This window comes from Nannobrachium achirus (assembly GCF_963921795.1).
Source record: "Nannobrachium achirus genome assembly, chromosome: 5".
Lineage (NCBI taxonomy): Eukaryota > Metazoa > Chordata > Actinopteri > Myctophiformes > Myctophidae > Nannobrachium > Nannobrachium achirus.
The window spans coordinates 20,196,812-20,212,986 of NC_137814.1; the positions used below are offsets into that span (position 1 = coordinate 20,196,812).

Genomic DNA, 16,175 nt, shown 5'->3' on the forward strand with positions numbered 1-16,175 from the left:
CATGTAAATGAAATAAAAGCAACATATTTACAAGTCAGTGTGACTAAAACAAATATCTTTGTTAAAAAAAAAAAAAAGTAAAATGGGCCGAGTCTGATCTCTATATGAGAGAAAGGATGAACTCTAAAACAAGAACCAAATATGAAAAAGGAGATCTTAAATGCCATCGTTATGTATCCCAATTTCTACATATCGGCATTCAATAAAAACAACATGGAAATGTAATTACAAGACTTGTCTCGTATTCATTCAATGATGTACTTTAAGGGCCCAACGTTTTTGAACCACTTCTGCAGGACACTCTACGACACTTAGCTGTGACATCAGTGCGTGACGAATCCTTGGTATGTTTGTGAGTTTATTCTACTACTCCAGGGAGAAGTTAGGGTTGACAACCAGAACCACCTCTTCTTCTGGACTCTCAGTTCCCTTCAGCGCAGACGGAGACAATTCTATCAGAATGTGATCCTGCAAGAAGTAGAAGAACAGAACACAGATGCAGCAGTCGTTACTATGGATGTTGGAGTGTCTATTTGAAGCAACATAAAGGAGAAACATGCTATGGTTTACAATTTGTGATGAAAACATTAATATGAAATTGCTTATGGTTACCCTTTGTAGTACAATATTCAGAATGGTTGAGTAAGCTGTAACCCTAACAACATACTGTAAGTAACGATAATAAAAAGCAGTTACCACGATACACACTGTCAGTAGACAGTGTACTTACATAGTGCACCAGTCTGTGGATGACCTTCTCTATCAACGCCTTCTTGTTGACAAGCTCCTCCTCAGAGTCGATCTCTGACTCGATCTCCTTCAAGTACCAGTTCACCACAGCACTCTTCTTCAGATCCTCCTCTTCTTCAGCTATGCACACACAAGACACACACACACGTTTGTAAAATGCATTTGTGACAACTACAGCAACTAGTCTGAGTGACATCAAGCCCAAGTTGTTCTTAGTTGCTCGCCGGTGTCGCACACTGAAAGCAGCTAATCGACAAGCTCAGAACGCACCTGCTGCAATGCATTTTGAGCTTGTAGATCGTCTATTTTAGGTGCAAGACACGATGTGTGCAACCAAGTATAACTCAGGCTTTACAAGGAGAAAGGGGTCAACGTGCATCTCACCATCCTCTGCCCTGCGGAGATGCAGCACCAGCAGGTTGGAGAGGCGGCGGTATTCTGCGAAGGACAGGCGGAGAGACGGCTTGGGCTGGGTGTCCGGCTCGGCGTGGCCATTGAGATGGCCGTCAGTGTGGCCGTTGACTCCGTTGACAAGTCCGTTTTCGTGGCCGTTGACTCCGTTGACAAGTCCGTTTTCGTGGCCGTTCACTCCGTTGGGTACAACAGGTCCTAAAAGTTGAACAGAAGATGGTTGTTGGACTGATTTTGCAAGTAGAGGGAGGATTATGGTGTTTTCTGTCCTGGTGCATATTGTGTTTGTGTTTTTATCGCATCTCGTTTGTAGTCATTTGTGTCTTCTCAAGGAGTATTGCTGTATCTGTATTGTCTCCATCCAATGCATCACATGTTTTTGTCCAGTGTTTAGGATCTTTACACGTGGCCTTGGTGGATCATTTGTGATTTTTGTGTCTGTGTGCAAGGTCTCTAAACATGTACTGTGTATTGGAGCTTGTTCCGTATGTCATCTGTATGTGTGTGAGCCTACCATCATCCTCCACCTCCATGTCGTCCTCTCCCTCCAGGTTGACATCAGGTGTCTCCACTCTGATGATGGACTTGTTCAACAGACGGAAGGCTTCTTTCACGTGCTTGGGTTGAACCTGGAACCAGAACATACAGATCAGACAAGGAAGCCATACAAAAATTACGTTAACGTCTGTAAGCATTAACAAATAGAGCATAAAAAACATTGAACAACAACAATGAATATCGTTGTACTTCAGTGAAAGAAAAACTATGAATACAAGCCATAGCAGATGGCAGTAATTTTGCTCCTTGCTAAAGTTACTCCTTGTGTAAATCACAATTTTGAACATAAAACATAGTTTTAAATGTAATTTATTTTTGTAAATGAATATGGTGATATTATGTTATGTTATGTTTTATTTATTTGTCATGGACATCACAATTACATTGGACGAACCAGATGCATTGATATAAGTGATTATAGCACACGTGCCAATTCTCATCACCTGTCCACAGGAGGCTTTTCTATTTTACAAAAATCAAATCTAACACCCAATCAAGTACAATAAACAAATACTAATCTAAAACCCAATCAAGTATAAAAACAATAATACTAATCTAAAAACCAGTCAGGTACAAACAATTATAATATGTGCTTACTAATTAGAACTAACAACAACGAACCACAATCAAACCCATCAGCTTGTGGGACATGCAACATCATAAATAGCCATAATCAATCAATTCACACAGCAGGTAGATAACAGAAACTATTCATGTGAACACAGTTGATTTGATTTCAACCATTAAAATGGGACACTGTGATATGTATCGTTCAAACATAGTGTGCACTTAATATCTGAACAAATAATCACAATCAAGTCTTTCACGTACCTCATCACAGCAGTGCATGCGGGCCATCCCCTCCGACAGGCGGATCATGCTCTCTAGCTGCCGCACCGTGATTCGCCAGGACGACTTGGACACGCCCCCTGCGGTGTCACGCTGGCGGAGACGCTTGTACTGCTCCACGATGAACTCCTCTGAGTCGCTGGAGATCTGCAGGCACAGGGTGTTCACAAGCAACATTATAATACAGACACTTTGTGTCCAGATATTGCAACATCATAAACTTGTACACATTAATACCTATTCATTTTATATATACATTTTTCATCCGTCCCATTTGCCTGTTTGTTGTTTAAACTTGAATCAGGGCATATGATCATTAAATGTCACTCCACTGAATGGTACTTCAAATGCCATCATAGCTTGTTACTTATATTATTGCCTTTTTGTTTTTCTCGTTTTGTTTAGTTTTTGCCCTATTGCTACACTGTTATCTTTGGCATTTATGACTGTTTTTAGTTTTTTTTTCTTTGTGATTGGTTCTCATATTATACGAATAAGTCCTGGTTTACGGTTTTCAAATAGACAAAACTGTGAAAAAAAATAAACTTGTACACACTTACCTTGGGTTTGAACTGACGGGCAAAGAGCAGATATCTGCGAATCTCATCAAGAGTATACATTCTGTCCACAGATTCATCCAAACGCGAGTGCAGGTCCACAATACGCCTGGCGATGGCGTAGTCTGTAACCTATAATAAGATTTGAACACAAAATATAACTACAGTGTATTCTAACAGACACTTCCATTTCTACAACAAATCTATATGATAAAGTTGAAGTCGTCAGTCAGTCTGTCTATACTGTACATTACACTTTATTTGTATAGGTTTCTGTGTTATGCATGCCCACGTCCCATGTTAGATTGGGATGAAACTTTCCATAGTGTTGTGTTATATCTAAGGTGATTGACAGGTCAAATGTTTTATAACGTAATTTTATTCTGGGATTCAATGGAAAGGAACACACACACAACCGTACCTCGTTGCCGTCATCCACCAGTATGAAGAAGAGGTCAAAACGGCTCATAATGGGCGCAGAAAGGTTGATGTTTTGCTTCAGACTCTTGCTGCGGTCGTAGCGCCCGCTGACGGGGTTGGCCGCAGCCAGGATGGAGGTGCGGGCATTCAGTGTGGCCTGAAGACAGCAAATGAGTTGGAAAACAAATAAATACTCCCAAAATGAGTAGGAAAACAAATAAATACTCCCAACTGTGTTCCCTGTGTAGCTCAGCATGAAGACCAAAAGCACAATAAATCCATCTTTCCCTAGCGGTAGATGTTTGGTTTCCCGTGTGGGAGACCCAGTTCGAACTTCACGTGTTACACTTAGGGCTGTCACGATTATGACATTTTACATGACGACTATTTGTCACTCAAATAATTGCGATTAACGATTTAATTGTGTTTTTGTCATTGACAATTACATTTCTGTTTGGCTTTTAGGCTTTTAAGTTGCACATGGTAGATATGACACATAGCCTAAATATACAAAGAAATTACTGACATATTTGACAACTTTATACTTAAAAAAGAACATCGATTGTGGAAATAGCCGATCTAGAAGCTCACAACGCGTCGCATCGCGAGCTTGTAGATCTGCTATTTCCACTGAAAATGTTTGTAAATGTATGAACATTTTTCAACATTCACGATTATGACGATTATGACAAGATATTATGACAATGAAATATTTCTTTTTTCTAAAAGTTCTTATGTTTAGAAGACCCACAGGGAAACAAAAAAATAAAGGCCAAAGTAAGTACAACAGAAACTTTAGGATGATAAATCACAACGCTACTCAATGAACACTAGTGAAAGGTTAGTGAACATGATATACGCAACAAATAGTATGTTAACCATCTGGAGTTGCCATCACTGAATAATAAACACTTTTAACCCATTTAGTGCTCCAGACATGAACGGGTTAAATGTCCAGCGTGCCTCTCGCAGGCTCCATCCGCGGCCAGTCTCTTATTTTGAAGGCCAGAAGTCCATTCCATAAACATTTCCGGTTTGACGTCATGACGTCATTCAACGGAAGCGATCGTCACCCCATGCCGTTGCTGTAATGGCCGATCGTTGCCTTTGTTATTACGTTATTGTAGCGAGAATCTAATGCCATCCTTGGCTTTAAAAGTGTTCTTTGGAGAAAATGGACATTAAAGATGAGATCCACCGTCGGCCTCCATGTTAAGGGATTACTATTTTGTGCACGTGGATCCATGATGATGATGATGAGGCAAGTCCAATCGTGCCAGGACTTTCCAACGGACCGTAGGGTAAGGGTGCCAGCGTTACTCTATATACAGTATTTTACGCGAGTATACTCGGGATCGGCACTCCAGCGTTAAATGAGTTAAAAAGCCATCAAGCTTACCTTGACTCCAGCCTTGGTGATGCTGATCGTCTGCTGCTCCATGGCCTCATGGATGGCCACCTGGTCCCTCACCTCCATCTTGTCAAACTCATCAATACAACACACACCCTGGACACACACAAACAGACAGGGATGCAACATTTAATCAAACTAACTCAAAGGAGGAAGTCTGGCAAATGTGCGCTGATCAGTGTCAATGCTAAGATCAGAGTTGTTGTAGTTCTCTCCATTGATTTTCAGTCAGAGAAGAGACATGTGAAACTCATCATTTCTACTGCACATTCACTACTTCCAGAACGCAAAACGTTTTTTTTGCTGTATATGTTGCACTGTGATTGAGATAGGTCATTGCAAACCATTTTTTTGCAAAACATTTTTTTCTTTGCAATCTAGTTCATTGAAAAAATAATTTCAAGATTAATCGCCAAGAACATACTGTAATCGATAGTTGCAGCCAGGACACACACAGAGTTATTGCTACTATTTTAATAGGAAATCCATCTTCAGGACTACTGCTGGACAAGCACAGAATTCTATATCATCACATTCAACTCTCCAACAATAGGAGCACAGTATTGCTTGTTGCTTCCATGACACAATGTGTAAGTGTGCCATCCCTCCTTAAACCAGTCACATGACAGTCATGACGGGTAATAAAATGTAAGAGACAACCAGAAGTGTGAAGTCTGAAGACAACTTTACTTGAGATAATGTACAAAAGATTTACATCACATTCATACATGTAAAAAGGCATTTATTTCTTTTGTAGAAAACGGGCTAATTCTATGGTGGAAAACTCACATTGTCAGCCAGCATGAGCGCTCCCGCCTCGATGACAAACTCGTGGGACTCTTCGTCTCGGACGACTGCTGCCGTCAGACCAGCGGCGGTGCTGGCCTTACCGCTGGTGTACACCGCTCTGGGGCTGAACTCCTCCACATGCCTGGACACAACACAGCAACAGCATTACTATCATCATACATCTCTAGAGTGTTTTATTTCATCGGGAACGGGACTCACGCTGTCACCTGGACCGCTAGGTTAGCGATACGGGCCATACATCCCTAGAAATGCTGTATTATTGTAACTAACTAACAAATGTCAAATATAGATGAATGTCATCTTGTAGCTGGAAGTGTGTTACGCACATTTCTTTTCAAATCTTGCTAGGATAAACCAGAAGCTACCGCATCTTATTAATTGGTCAATTTTAATTTAAATGAGATCAAAGGGGATGTTAAAGTATAACGAATACCAAGGTTAGACAGTCTTAACGGGTCCAGAGATGATAGGTAAGATGATAAGGTGACAGTAGATAGCCGTTAACTGAAGCATTTTCATTCAGCCAGGCGCGCGTATACATGTTACCCGAGTTCTATGTTCCCAGCATCAATATATTTGCAAAATAGAGAAGACTGAGACTGATGGGAAAAGAGACTTGTAGACATGAGGTAGTGATTAAAAGTGTAATATCTGACATTTTCAAATTTGGAAAAGATCAAATGTCTGAAAGTTACAGGGTTTAACTGGAAAACAGATTCCAGCAAACACGGGAATGACTTTCAGTTCAATGTTCCTGTAGTATCAATGACCTGGCGACAACACAAACCATGATCACTTTCGATACAGGGTGTCCAAAAGCAAATCCTCAGACAGTCTGCAGTTTGTCGTTTAAAATGTTATGGGACAGTTTCAAAGTCACGCCCATTAAGCAGAAAGCTACATGTAAATTATGGCTGTACCCGTGCTTGAGCAATGAAAAAAGTGTATGAAGTGACGTTGTGTGCGACTATGGGATAAAAGATGACACAATGCCTGAATGCAGGAGCTGGGATGAACAGACTGGCCTAAAGTTCCACAACACTTGAGTGAGAGTGTGTGTGTCTTACTTGAGGAACTGGCTCTTGGCCGTGCTGGGGTCACCAACAATGCAGACGTTGATGTCCCCTCTGAGTGACGTTCCCTCCACGGTTTTCTTTGGAACGCCTCCAAACAGCATCAGCAGGACGCCGCGCTTCACCTCGTCATTACCTGAACACAGATGTCAGCAATATTAACAACCACACATACGCTATGACAAACAGTGGAGCACACCCGACCGCAAATACAAGACGTCTTATTGCTACGAACGTGTTAGACAAGTTAGACAACCTACTGTTTTTAGAGACAAATGAGTGTATATTAGCTTTGTAAATCTCAGACCAAGTGAATATGATTCTTTAGTAAACGATTAAATACAAATATATTATATATATTCGAATCTAACATGTAAAATGTTGCAGGTAAATTGCCATCTTTGGCCGTACCATGTATGGTAGGGAAGAGGCTGGTACACAGGTTGTGGTAGAGGTTCTTATCCTGGCTCATCTCAAACACCTTCTCCCACTCCTTCACCGACATCTGACTCTTAATGCTCTCCGCCGTCTGTTCCTCCTCACGCAGCTCCTTACCGCCAAACTGAAATTTAATCAATAACAACACAAACACTATGAGAAACCTGCAGGTTGTTAAGACATATTTGGAATGCTGGTTTGTCCGGTGTGTGCATGTCAACGGTACAGTACATCTTTCACACTCATAAAATGTGTTTAAAAAGTGCCCTGACGTGATCTTCATAGTTCAATGGCCTTGCATGTAGCTACCTCACCGAGTTTCTACCCCCTCATGTGGCAGATCCTCAGACACAGCCACTCAGTTTTATTGGTTGTGTCTAGGTTAGTGACTGTTGTGACTGGGCCAAAGGCCCAAGGCTCTGGAAAAGCCTTGTTTTTTTCTTTCCTTCATCTTTTTCAATTGCATTTCTTTGTAAAGCACCAAAGTACCATATAAATAAAGGATTATCATCATCATTATGAGGGGTAACAATCCACAGCAACAAAAATGACAAACGAGTCAAAGGAGCTCAAACCCCCTGTGCTGTGTGTGTGCAGTGGTGCTTTGGGACTTTCTTTTCCGGGCGGACGGTCATTTATTGACGCACGCGTTTACACGGTCGTGCACCGTTCGGTGCCGTCCGTGCGTCCGTGTGGGATTTTTTCCGACCACACGGCGTCCGGTCGCGTCCGGCCTCCAAAGCGCTACTCTGTGTGTGTGTGTGTGTGTGTGTGTGTGTGTGTGTGTCATACCCGTGGGTTGGTAGGGGCCACACTACAGGCCAGGAAGGCCAGTCTGTAGGACAGTTCTCTGACTCCCAGGGCCTTCAGGCCTCTCAGGCCCTCGGTCTCGAAACCCTGTCCACCTCCTGCAAGACGGGAACTGGTCTCTGCGCGCACACCTGACAACACAAACACACTCTATTGGCATACATTTCATGTGGCTTTGTTTGCATGCATTGCACGTTTATTGTGAATAAAAACTGAATTCTACCAAACGTTCCAAATCAGTACCATCGTCATCCAGTCACTTCCAACCAAACACGCACACTAAAAATCATACTCCTAATTTTATTGTAAAGAGAATTGTCATTTTCAGCACTGACTGCTTCCTCTTTCAACGACTGATTTTCACATCACTAGTGCAAGGGTCTTCAACAAGGTGTCCGGGACACCTAGGGGGTCCTCAGAGCTACTACAGGGGGTCCTCCAAATCTTTGAGTGAAACTTTCTTCTTTTTTATATTAACTACTTAAACCCTAGTGTCCATTGTCTGAGAACTTTAGCCAAAAATAGTTGATCTACAAACTCACTACGCCGTAAGCTTGTAGATCGGCTATTTTCTGCAAAGAGGTTTGGGTAGAGGGGAAAAAGAGCAGACTAAGTACAGAGTAAAAGGTCAAGTTCATTAAGTATTGACGGTTCAAGTGGTTAAATATCTGAAAACACAAATTGACATGAATCCAAAATACACTGACGATTGTGCTGTCAAACAATGAAACTATGGAATCTCTGAAAAGGTTGAGGGGGTCCCTGCTTCATCTCTCTCTAAACTAAGGGGTCCTTGGCCTGAAAACGTTGAAGACCCCTGCACTAGTGGCTTTGTGTGCAATGTGGATGTGAACGCGTCAACTCCAGACGGCGGGGCCCGTACCAGGGGTGCTGAGCTGCGACACGTCGGGAACCACAATGAGGGTTCCGGTGAAGTCGCATCGGTCTCCGGCCTGCGCCGTCTCCACCGCCTCCGCCCTCAGGATGATCTCCAGGGAGCGAGGGATGGAACCACGGGGAAGCTCCGCCTGCGTCTCCTGGACGCGCACCTGCACAAAACAACGCACCAACACACACATTAATACGCGGCATTATTACCCGGCCTGTTTGGATTCTTGATTCTGATTGGTCGATCGCTGAAATCAGAGGTCTGATATCCCACGATAACAGACCGCTCCGCTCTATAACAGACCGCTGCCTAATCAAAGGCTCAGAGCACCTGCTGCAGTCCAGCTGCACTGCGAGAATCTTAGCTGTATCCAAAATGTCAGCCATGTAAACACACACACACAGCGACATTTAGAACTAAATGTTGCTCTCAAGAATGTTTTTCAGAATATTTTAAGCGAGAAATAGATGACGTAGTATCAGAAAATGGATTTTTCTATCTAATCAGCACTTCCTTGTTTTCCAAGGCGACCGTGTCGCCCAGCGCGACACTTGTGGAACACTTCCAGCCGTCTGTAAACAAGGAAATACTTTGTTTTGTTTTTAGTTTTGAGTCGAATTATTAATTTTATTTAGTAGCCGGGTAATAAGCGGGATAATGAATGGCATCCCTTCGGTTTGATAACTCCCTTGGCTAGCGCCTCGGGAGTTATCAAGCCGTCGGTCTGTTATCTAGCGTCATTCACCGCGGAGCCATTCATTATCCCTTACTTATTGTTCAAGTCTTTTAGATGGAGCGGTTCTCCATATACATGTGCCGACTCATGTTCGTGTACCGTGCGCTATAACACACACATCCTACCCTGGACACGTCACACAGTAATCATCTGATACTGGCTAGCTTATTTGTAGCAAGACAATGGAAATGATAGAATTTTGTATCAATATTATTAATGGACATAGAGCTAGCTAGCTGATTCCCTCCATTTCCATTGCTGTAATATGCCAAAGGCTTCCAGTGGACAGTTTTAAACTGTTTCACAAGAAAAATAAATTAAAGCAAATGTGTGCTGTACTGTGCTGAGATCAGAGATGGTGTAGTTCTCTCCATTGATTTACAGTCAGAGAAGAGACATGTGAAACTCATCATTTCTACAGCACATTCAAAATTTGCTGTAGATATTGCACTGTGATTGGGATCTGTCATTGCAAAACAGTTTTTTTTGCAATCTAGTTCACTGAAAAGTAATCGCTAAGAACATAGTACTGTAGATCGATAGTTGCAGCCCCACACACAAAAACACATTTATCCTAACAATCTATTCTGGAGAAAGTTTTGATGTTGAGCAGTTGAGGACTCGGTCAACTAAGGGCCAGTCAACTATCCTAAGTACTGTATAGTATTAAGTAGTTATGGGAGTATATCATCTCCAAGTCTCAAGATGCATAAACAAGACAAAACACAGAGGTCCACTCTGTGCAAACACACACAGTACTCTACCATCGCCTCACCTTCTGGAAGTCGATGAACTTGGACTTGTGAGTGTCGAGGTGGAAACGAGCACGGTTGTTGCAGACGGGGTTGTTGCAGATGGTGGGTGTGCAGTATTTGAACTGCTGCGGTACATCTTTGATCATCCCCTGGCAGTCCATGCACATGAAATACCCGCTCACCTGCGAGGGCAACAATGAGTCAGTGTACTGGCATGCTAAGAAACCACCTGTAATCACAATGCCAGCTGAATGCATCATTTCCAGCAATGCATGGGTGCACAGTACACACATGAATGAGAAATAAACAGATACACGTGGCTGTCATATTAAATCAAATCTTTTAATGAGCCAGAGACGTAATACTATAATGGATTGCTCTTTCTTTTATGATTTTTCCCCAATTAATCAAGGTGGGGTTTTTTCCTCCCCTTTTTCCTTCCGTTATGATGTGGCGTTTCGTATTGTATTGGTAGTCGTCATGACTGCATCACAGGTGATTAAAAAATAAAGTATATAAAAAGATATATATAAAAAGAATGACATCCCAAAGACAATATTGTGTGTCTGTGTACCCAACACCAGCTTAGCCAGTCAACATGCTTCATTTATACTCCATTACAGGCACGTCACTTGCAAAATAGAACCGATCTAAAAGCGAACGATGCATCGCTAGCAGGTAGAGCGGTTATTTTTGGCCAGAGGACACCGTCATACTACAGGGTAATGATTAGGCTTTGGGATTATCATGGATCTATTCAGGGTGCAGATGTGTCTCACCAGTTCAGGGTGCACTGGGTGTGTCCTCACCACCTGGCCACTGATCCTCACCAGGGCACCGATGCGCAGAGATGACAGCTCGCGGATCCTATCGGTCACACACACGAAAGATCACATGATCAACCCATTGTTGACACTAACCTGACACTTTTTGCGTTGTTCCAGAAATTATGTATTGATGATCAACATCAGGGCACATTTTTTCCTTCAGAATATTAAACTTATGATTAACCAATTCTTAATTAACATGCTTTAACTAGGCTACTTGGGAAGGCTATAATTGTTATGCCGTTATAATCTCACAAATCTCTTATGCCGCAAAAGCAGTCTATATCATACTTACATCAGGTCATACTACTGTAGCTATATTATAAAGTCACACATGCCCATTAAAATAAACAAGACTTTAAGTTTGTCTGTCTTACTTGTGTCTGGTAGGCAGGTCCTCAATGGCAACGTAGAATTCTTTGTTGAGAGGAACATTTCCATGATCTCGAGCAAAGTTGCGCACCGAACAGCAAAGAAAAGGGTAAATTCTGAAAACAAGAGACATCAAGGTCTGTTATTGAGCTAGTCAATCTGGAGTTTATGATGCATCCACTGATTGTTTATTAGCCATCTCTCTCATTTAATATAATAGCAGGCTGCCACACATCTAATATATTAGTTATTGTTAATTTAGGGAAATATGAGAAGCTGTCCCTTAAAATATCACCATTATTAATGTTTTACCAATCAAATCAATGAGAGACATATGAGAATATACAGTATAGGGCGGCTTATCATAGCTGAGATTGTTTTAGTCCAATAGTTCTCAAAGTGGATTTTCAGGGACTCTAGGTTTAAATTGACCCTTACAAGTCTGTAACTTTGACAGTGTACAAATGAAACTGCTAGGGTCCATTTGGTTCCATTGTACACTGTCAAAGTTAAGGGGAGACATTCAAAGTTCAAGAACCACTGTTTAAGTCCAGCCAAAGTTACCTGTAAAACTCCTCCTGGATTGTGGTGGCCAGCTCCTGGTTGAAACACTCCATGTCGGTAAAGCTGACCTGCAGAGTGTTCCTCTCTGGCCTGATCAGCTCCTCTGCCTCCCGGACATACTTCACCTCCCCATCCGCTGTCTGGAACCTGGCCGGACATTATGGAACATTGTTGTATGCATACAGTGGAATCCTCAGTGACATTATGGAACATTGTTGTATGCCTACAGTGACATCCTCAGTGTGTTCATCAATGCATGTGCACATTGCAACTCAAAACGTGTACAAATGTAACCAAAGAATGCTATATATACAATTGTACACACTCAGAGTTCCACTAAGTCAATGCTGTAAAGTGCACCTGCTAGTTACTTTGTAGATTTTGATTATACACACTAACCACTCCAGCCCCATTTTGAAAACAGCAACAAGCTCACAGCAACGCATCGTGAGCAGCCATTTTCAAAATATTTATATACATTTTGAACTTGAGAAATGGAACATTCTACACAATGAGTACCTTTAGGTATATTTTTATGCCAATACTTTTATACTTTTACTCAAGTACATTTTTTAATACATGACTTCTACTTTTAACAAGTATGTCATCAACATTGCAGTATTGATACTTTTACTTTTCGTGTACTTTTTCCACCACTGACTGCATTATGTTAATAATTGTAATGGTGAGGCCGGGAGCATGCTACCATGCAGCCTGAGCCAACAGCACACACAGAACAATAACAATTCCACTTACTCCTCCAAGAAAGCCTGGAATAACTTCTGGCATTTCTCGCCCAGCTCGTCTTTCACCGTCTGCCCCGCGTTGTCTACAGTCTGTGTGTTCAGATCCATGCTGAAATAGTTCGCTATTACAACTTAAAACTTATAAAAAGTATAAAATACGTATCCGGTCCTCCTCTTGCACACACTGCACGCTGAGGAAGAAGAGCACAGACTGGCAGTGTTTCGCGCGAAAACCGACACCACGTGACGTTTGGCGCGCCGCTGTTAACCAATCGGGTCCGGTAGCTTCGTGTTCATGCAAACACAGGCCAACCCCTCCACCACTTTCCCGCGACACACTTCCGTCTTTGTGCACGCGCACAGTTTTGGGAGAAACCATTTAACATTGTGCCTGTGTGTGCATCATTTGCGTTCAAGTTTCTGTCACATATCTATTACTGTTATTAAAATAACAAAAACACGTTTTGCTGAAAGCTGTATGGAGTATGGACCACCTGTATTGGGTAGCCTCACATCAGTAGTACTAGTAGTAGAATTTCCACTTGAAGTCTGTAGTAGGTAGACCTGACTTGCATAGTGTAGTTACCTTGGCAGACCACTGGAGGCTGCTGTTTATCACTGAAATGGAGTAGACTGGTGTATCATGGTAACACATCTGGATAAGTTCACAACAGTCTTATTAGTTACATCTGGTTGGACACCTCTCAGATGGCCGCTACAATGTCTGTGGATTGAGGAACCATAGAAAATGATTTTATTTATCATTATTATTTATTTTTTATTTTTTGTATCCGTAAACAAGTTTTAACAATAAATTAACTTTGAGAACCTTGGATTTTTATTACATTATTTTGGGGGTCCAACATTGTTTTCTCACTCAACAGTAAAACAAACCAACATACAGCGTAATGAGTGTATACAGGTATACCTGCACATTTCTAAAGTTACAATTTAATGACTTTTAAGACCTTTTAAATAACAAAATGCCAAATATTAGGTAAGAAAGAGGCTTACAATATTTTCACAATATTTATCTGTGGCACACTGGCACCAAGTCATACTAAATGTAATGCCTACAATCCCAAGTGATTGTCAGGGCGGAGGGTCAACAGTTTAAAAAAAAAAGGAAAAAAAAGATTTTTTAAATCTCTAACAATGTGATTGCAAAGAGTATTATTGTTCCAAGACAAGGAGGCGGATTAAACAAACAATCAATATAGCCTACGTAATTATATGTTGGTGCAATTTTAAATCTTTTCATTAAAATATTCTCTCCCCTTATTCTTCACACTCCCCATTGCTGAAAGGGGTTTACCCTTACCTGTCTTTCTTAAAATACTATTCTCATCTTTTATATTTGTATATCCAGTATGATCATTAATATTATCTTGTTATAGTAACTTTTAATGCCTGATTGTTGTCTCCACCAGGCTGAAGGCCCCTGTTCGTCCGCCTGTCCGTGCTTCCGTCTGTCTGTTAATCTCCGGCGCCGTTGCCCCGGTCTCGGCCAAACTGTGCACATACACTCCCTGGAGGCCAATTCAAAACCCCTTTTATAGCGCCACGATGAGGCCGATTTTTTGTCAAACTCATTTATTGACTGGACTTGGGCCTATAGGCACCGAGTATGAGAAATCATAAAATGATCGGGGCCAATCAGTGACTGCGTTTCAACTGCTGTCCGCACAACGAGTGAAAAGCTTCCCCTGATTGGTCCATGTGTAGATGGTGATGTAGATGCATGCTGCAGCATTTTCAAAACAACAATGGCTGCCCTATGCAACAAGTGTAACAGTTAACGCTGAAATGATAAAATAAGCAATAAGTGAAGTTATTTTAGAGTTGGAATCAATTACAACAATTAAAAAGGAACAGGAGAATGCACAAGCTCACTAGTTCATCGCCCGAAAAGACATGTTTGTTTGCCGTTATTCTGACTGGCTGCACTGTGATGACAGATGTTTTGCCACGCTGATTGGTTAGAGGAGTCTGTCTGTCAAGGCAAGTACTCCCGTCCACTTTTCAAGCTGCCTATAGACAGGTTTCTGGTCCACGTTACACTGATAAAACTAGATGCGTGCGCAGGGTCCGTACCAAAATTAGCCAATGCAGCGCTCCCCAAAACAACAGGTTTGGGGATTGGACGGAATTGATTACATGATACAGTCAGCTGTGCATTTAGTCTCAATGTTTGTAAACAAGAAACCTGTCTATAGAACAAAGTCCAGACTCATATTGTGGGAAGGAAAGAGTCAGTGAATGCACAGTATGAGGTTGGCTTGCCAGGCTAACAGTCATGTGATCGACATGGAACTGTCCGATTTTCCATATTCCATCCTCATTGGCCAAGATTGGCTTCCAAAGTTTGTAGGATTGGTCGGTTTTGAACAAAATGCCTCAAATCATACTCCACGATCCCCACCACCTTTTCTGTTTGTTTTTACAGATTCTGCGGTGTGGAATTCCTTGACTACCTTAAAAAACTTAACTCGCTGGCATCCTTCAAAACTGCCCTGAAAACTCACCGTTCAGGAGGCCAGAGAAGGAGGTAGTTATCACATCTCCCATAGACAGGCGAGAAGTGAGCACCCCCACCCCCATGTTTCCCCTATCCTGTACATAGTGTTTTTTATAACTGCGATATTATTGTATGTTTTCTTTGCTTGGTATTTATTGTGTTCATGAATTAAATACAGAGTCTTATTTGGGATGTTCCTTTTGGGCAGGGTGTTTAACTGTACTTGTACTGTACTACATTTCAATTGTATTGACTATACTTGTACTGTTCTCCATTTTTGTCTAATAAAATAATCAATCAATCAATCAATCAAAAGAACCATGATTATAACTCAATAACTCAATGTGAATAAGAATTCACACCACAGGACCTTCTGAGGTCATTTGTCAGCTAATATCACAGCGTTTGACCTCTATGTGTCTGTGACTGTGTCTGTGTGATGACAGTGCCTTGGTAATTTTCAGCATAACAATGATTGTTTATTCTCTCTCTCTCAGAGCCAGTCTTTAATGGTGTTGGGGTCAGAGCAATACTGGCTAGAGGTGAGACCACCTGCTTTCTCATCCTACTACCTCTCCATCTGCTGAGAGCAATACAAATAAACCCCCCGACAAGCTATTGGTTTCACCTGTCACATTGTATTCACCCACCAGGAAGAGAGCAGGAAGTTGTTGCCGGCCA

General features: G+C 41.8%; 1 protein-coding gene across 1 annotated transcript; it reads right to left on the bottom strand.

Annotated features, from left to right (window-relative positions):
• Window positions 1-345: 345 nt before the first annotated feature.
• On the bottom strand, window positions 346-13,084 carry mcm6 (minichromosome maintenance complex component 6; the record flags this gene model as incomplete). The annotated part of the gene is made up of 18 exons (XM_080726380.1): window positions 346-468; window positions 731-870; window positions 1,135-1,359; window positions 1,676-1,790; window positions 2,551-2,715; window positions 3,129-3,257; window positions 3,547-3,702; window positions 4,945-5,052; window positions 5,746-5,887; window positions 6,834-6,975; window positions 7,251-7,401; window positions 8,070-8,218; window positions 8,971-9,136; window positions 10,488-10,649; window positions 11,247-11,334; window positions 11,672-11,782; window positions 12,231-12,377; window positions 12,987-13,084. 18 exons carry the CDS (start codon window positions 13,082-13,084, stop codon window positions 367-369), a joined length of 2,496 nt encoding a protein of 831 aa, XP_080582506.1. The 3' UTR covers window positions 346-366.
• Between the last annotated feature and the right edge of the window lie 3,091 nt (window positions 13,085-16,175).